Genomic DNA, 6000 nt, shown 5'->3' on the forward strand with positions numbered 1-6000 from the left:
TCCAAGTTTCTTGACTCCAACTTAGGCTACAGAACCAAAGAGTGACAAAAAATGTATTTTTCCCCATAAGAAACTTGCCATGGATTCACAGCAAAATTTGCTCTTAGAATGTTGTATTTCATGCAGGTCACATTTGTGGGTGCTGACAAAGCTTCCCTTACTTTCTCGTAACTTTATTTCCCCAAACCCCTTTTTCTGATCTAACACATTTAGTTAATTTCCTAAAACTGGATCTTGAATTTTGAGGGAAGGTAGATTTCTGGTTTGCCTGAATTAACCTCTGAAGGAGATGAGTTTTACTTCAAGTGTGAATGAAATCATGTAGGAATTAGAAATAAAATTTAAGTCTTATTTTCCTGCTGTAAGTAAATGGCATAATCCTACCTTCTTCAGCTGTGTTTGGTGGTTTGCATCACATAACTTTATCTATTTCACGTAGCTGTGTGCAGATACATGTACTGGGGCTATATAATGATTCTTCTGGTAAACAATGTTTCTTATTCTAAACCTGCATTTAAATGTTATCTTTGAAATACATCTTAGTAGGGAAAATAAAATAGGGATGAAGAGAATTTTCCAGTAGTTTTGCAGCAAGAATTGTCTGCAGTTCTGCATTGCTTATCATCTTGCTTGGTATAAAATAAAAGTAAAAATCAACAGATATATTGCAGGCATGTGCAAGGAATCAAATGAAAATATCCCTTTCCCAACTGCATATTGTACCTTGGGGGATGCCACTCTGTAATTTTAATAATGAGTTTACTGCCTTTTATTGTATGCTATATTACCACAGATGAAACCCAAATTCAGGCACAATCATCTTAGCCCAAGCTCCAGCTGATTTATGTAATAAACACTGTACTTGGGCAACAAACATGTTTTCCTGTGGTAAATACATTTTTTCCTTAGGCTCATAACACTTGTTTCTGTGGTCAGCCTGTCTGCAATTTTCTCTGTCTTAACTCCTGGGTGCTTCAGTGCTCCAGCCTCTGTGTTAGCGTGATGCCTGACAAGAAGGAAAATTTATCACTTGTTGAAAAGCATCACTTGCAGAGGATACATGCTTTGTTCAAGATGCCAAATTGATTGCACTTGAAGAAGCTCTCAAAATTTAAAGAAATTGTGCAGCATAGAGACCAAAAAGCCACGATTTTCAAAAAGCCATCAAATTCAGTTTTTACAAGTAAGAAATGAATTAGCTGACATTTGAAGAGAATGAAAATTTCCCGTAACAGCCTGAAAATATCCAAGGGAATAATCTGAGCATTTTGCCAAAAGGGGTTGATGTGGCCTTTGAGTGGAGAAAAATCTGGTGTTGTTTTAACACAGGCAGAAGTTCAGGATCTTAGTTATCTATTGGCTAACACCTACTAGTGGAAATAAGATCGTAACATGCACTATACTGTGCTAGGGATTTTTAATTTGGTTACAAACCAGTGCCCTTAATTCATATGCTTACTTTTGTTTGACAGAAGAAGATTGCATCCTTGAGAATCACTAACTTTACAAGGCCTTCTACAGTTGCATCCAAGCTGCATTCATAAATGATACAAAAAAATACACGTAACTTTAATTATTAATGTTATTTTGTTGGGAACAATAACAGGATCTCCTGGGATTAATTCAACATGATGCAAATGCCAAGTAAAAAGACATTTGATTTTTTAAATATTAATGATTTTGATGTAACTTTTAGAGTGGAGCCCTGGGTGTTGGTAGAACAGCAGATAAAGCTTTGAGCCAGAGGCTAAACCTGTACCAGGACTGAGCATGCCACACTCATACCTAGCTCTGGGGTCCCTAGCATGCAATGAAATCCCGAGGCCTTAGGAAAGGCAAGTGCTTTTAGCAGCATCAGTTGTGTGCCCAAATAGTCAGGGGATGTAGTTATAGGACAAGGGGTAATGCCTTTAAACATAAAATGGGATATTTAGGTTAGATATAAGGAAGAAGTTCTTTAGTGTGAGAGTGAGGCACTGGCACGGGTTGCCCAAGGAAGCTGTGGCTGCCTCATCCCTGGCAGTGTTCAAGGCCAGAGTTGATGGGGACTGGAGCAACCTGGTCTAGTGGAAGGTGTCCCTGCCATGGCAGGAGGTTGGAACTGGATGAGCTTTAAGGTCCCTTCCAACCCAAACTGTTCAATGATTCTGTGATCAAAATTTGGTGTGGAGAGGTGCCTGGGAACATCAGGTGTGTACCACATTTATTCCTTAAGCCACACAGTCTTTAATCTTCTTGCTTCTTGTCTTTCAGGTGTTCCAGGGAAATTTTGACAACGACACACACCGTAAGAACGTCATCGACCCTCCAATCTATGCCCGGCACATCCGCATCCTTCCGTGGTCATGGTACGGCAGGATCACCCTGCGGTCAGAGCTGCTGGGCTGCACAGCGGAGGACTGAGGCAGACCTCCGCGTCTCTCGGTGTAGCTCAAGTCCCTTCACAGAAGGAACTCTGCAAAGCCTGTAGGATGCTGAGTGGGTTTTTCATGAACAAGTGCTCATTTTATGGTAGGCCGCTAACTGTCTTTCGCAAGGAGGTCTAAGCCTGCTCTTTAAATGATCCAATCCAATTTTGTCCTTGAAATACGTCAGTGTTGTCCCTTCTGCTGTGGAATTATCTTTCTAGTTCTCCTTTGAGTTGTTCTGACTAGTTGAAGCGTGTTAAGGAAAAACAGCAGCATCTTTTTTACAAGGGGAGAGAAATAGCATGACAAAGCTCATTTGCAGCTTTAGAAGCATTGGGCTGAGCTCTCCATAAATCATACTGTCATCTTACTTGCAAAAAGTGATACTGCAGCTTTTAGCAATAAGTTTACTTGGGGATGACTGCATTATAGTAATTGTGCCTATCAAACACTGTCAGTATTTATGACATATATTTGGAAGGTATTCTGTGGTACTGTAAAACATAGTACCTGTGATGTATTACAAGCTACCTTTCATCACTTGCATCTGAACAGAGTCTATGTACCTAAAGGATTTTCCTAACTAACCCCCTGTTTCGTCTCTGTTTTGCATGCTATAGACATGACCTCCATCTTTTCTGTTTTGTAACACCACTGATATTATTTTTCCTTGAAAGAGGTGAACTGTTTGCATATGGAAAAAATAATCTGCTTATCAGTATATTATGAATTTAACAAATTTGCCAAAGTTTATTAATTCTGCTTGAGATGCATTTTTTGAAGGAGGCTGAAATGAGACACCAGAGTACTAGTGGTATCTGAAGTACCCACATAGGTAAAGGCACACAGAACACCAGAAATCCCGAGCCTGTTTCCTGACTTGCCCAGCACACAATGATAGACAGACCTGCTTGCCCAATTACTTTTTTCAGAAACCTCCTCAGTTTCTGTGAGGAGGTGAACATGAAGGAAGCAGGTGCTAAAAGACACAGAGGTGGAATAACACTCTTACTGCCAGGAAGGCCTCTCTGAGGGTTCTTATGGAGGTGCCCACAGCCTTCCTCCTAGGCATGAAGGCAAGAGGTGCCGTAGGAGTTCATCAAAGCTGGGCACTCGTCACTCTTCACTCCTAACTACATCTCTTAATACATCTGCCAGTGAGCCACAAAAGGGTTAATTTTTCCCACGTCTCATCTACAGAAATGCTTTATACATGCTATGTGTTTGGCTACGTGTTTATGCTAGCCAGCTTAAGAAGTAGGTTTTAGGAGTAAAAGTGGAGCAGTAAGGAGGACATTCCCCCACACGTCTCAGTTTCCCCTGATGATGGCAATAACACTATGCACCTTTGCAGAGCACTCCAAGTTCCTTTTAAGTAAAGTGCTCTGTGACTATGTTAGAGTAGCGCCCAAGTCTAAAAAAATCCCAGGACAAGGAATGAGGAGACACTTTATCTGTTACCTGAAATAACAGCATTTGGGATTACTGCCACCCTTTTGATTTCATAACATGCTGATGTAGGGAGAAAGAGAGAGAGAAATATACAGCTGCATGTTTTACTGAATGTTGCTGAACTTATTCTTTGTTACTTTTCCATTCTCACCAAAATACTGAAGCATGAACCTGGACACTGCTTCCCAGGCAAACAACTAGTTGGTCCCCAGTCTGCAAAGGGCAGAATTTACTTTGGAAACAAAATGGTTTGGATTTCAAAAACCTGCATTTAATTGCACATTCTCCACCACAGGCAAAATATATTATCCATTGAACTGTGAAAGACTCTAGAATAGCAGCCAGGAATTTTACATACAAGAATTGGGGATATATTGGTGGCGGTTTTCTGATAGTGCCACTTAAACTGTCACATTTTAAGAAACAGAACACCCTGCCTCTATAAAATGATTTAATCCTTAAACTGTATTTATACAAGTATTTATTTTATAAGGCTTAGACATTTAAAGACTTATAAAGAAGAGTCATGTAAAGGTAAAAGTATGTGTAAGAAATGTCGAGGTCCTGTGCAACACTGCAAAGTTTGTTCTTTATTTTTTACTTTGTGCTGCTTAACAAAAGCCACTAGACTGTTACTGTCTTGTCTGTAACCGTGTTAACAGCATTCATTAATGATGTATATATGGAGTGGTCTTCAAGCATAGTGAGCGATCTTAAAGAGAAAGTCAATCATGATGGTACTTCTAAAGAGAAAAAAAAAAGAAATGAATAATGGAGGACAAGTGTATTCCTAAATCACCTTACTGCCCAAGTTTTGCACTTTAGGCTCTACAAAAGAAAAGATAAATAACAAACAAAATTAAATTTAAAAAAAAGTAATATATCTTCAGGGCACACAAAATATTTAAAGAGGTCAAAAAAAATTTTCCTGTTACGGAAGAACAACTGACTCTGAATTTAATTACAGATATGAAGAATAGCATGTAGCGATTTCATTAGTCAACTGTACCCCAGAAAATGGAAGGCCATTTCAGAAAATTAGGCTCCCTAGCTTACCAATGTTTTGATGTTCTGAAATATTTGTTCTTTGTTCTTGAGTGATTTTTATCATGTAACATCCATTTTGGTTTTGAATTAATCTTTGTTGGTTTAGTAATTTAATTGTTTTTCATTCATCTGCATATAAAAATAGCGATGTCATGATACCTAACATAGTAATTTTAGTTTTTATTAATTTAGTGTTGAGTGTTTTCATTATTATATCCTGTGTCAACTTTCATCTGCCATCAGTCTTCACAACCTGCAGAGAAAGCTCCATACATTGTGATAGCACTGATAATTTATAGAATAATCACACATGTGATGCCCCTATAATGTCAACCAGCATAGTGGGGCTCTTTCTAAATGAAATTATTCCTTAGCTTTCAAGAAGCTAAGGAATAATTTCCAAGAAGCTTTCATTAAATGGCATTGTGCAGCCATAACAGCAAAGTTTGCTCCCAGTGTCAGCAGTATAAGTCTGAAATAACTCTTGATTTCTGTGGAGTACTTCAAACTTAACAAAACAGATGAAAATCAGATTATGGTCTAGAATGAAAATCTTTTCCCTTTAATTTTATTTTCTTTGTCCTGACATCTGGGACAAGTTATAAGCTAACACAACTGTACTCTGCCAGTGAAAGCAACTGGCATCCCAAAACCAGAATAAGTGCAGGACAGGATATGTCCCTTTAGGAGGGGGTAGAGAAACACTGAAATGATCCTTGACTTCTGTATTAATTGTAACAATGGCATTGAACAAGACTGAAAATGTTCTCCTTATTAAATTTCACCTTGAACCACTTAAGTATTTGTAGGCAAAATTCACCTTTCTGTAGCTCTGTAATGTGCTATGTTTATAGGTTGGAAAATAAAGCACTGGCACAAGGTGTCATTTTATCTGTGTTCTGTTAAGGGCTTATCACGTTAAACTGGCTCTGGTTTTGAGGTTGACTTTCTCTTTTGGAATGGCTGCATACAAATTAGTGTGAGGTTTCAAGACTAAGGATACTAAATGAGTGTATCTTTGCTGTACAACAAATATGATCTGTAGTATTCAGTGCTGACTTCTGATGTGTCAGTAAGTACAGAAGTATCTGAG

The 6000-nt window shown here is 38.5% G+C and overlaps 1 protein-coding gene across 2 annotated transcripts in view; it reads left to right on the forward strand.

Moving 5' to 3' along the window:
* The window catches only part of EDIL3 (EGF like repeats and discoidin domains 3), a 261017-nt gene extending 256617 nt beyond the window's left edge, over nucleotides 1–4400 (forward strand). For both annotated transcript variants that reach the window (XM_061478716.1, XM_061478717.1), the window contains one exon: nucleotides 2254–4400. In XM_061478716.1, coding sequence (XP_061334700.1) covers nucleotides 2254–2403 — 150 coding nt within the window. In that variant the 3' untranslated portion in view covers nucleotides 2404–4400. The remainder of the gene's footprint in view (nucleotides 1–2253) is intronic.
* Nucleotides 4401–6000: the final 1600 nt, after the last annotated feature.

Source organism: Pezoporus flaviventris, unplaced genomic scaffold (genome assembly GCF_033815535.1).
Source record: "Pezoporus flaviventris isolate CSIRO_AGI_PZ_B2104156 unplaced genomic scaffold, CSIRO_AGI_Pfla_v1 ptg000131l, whole genome shotgun sequence".
Taxonomy (NCBI): Eukaryota; Metazoa; Chordata; class Aves; order Psittaciformes; family Psittacidae; genus Pezoporus; species Pezoporus flaviventris.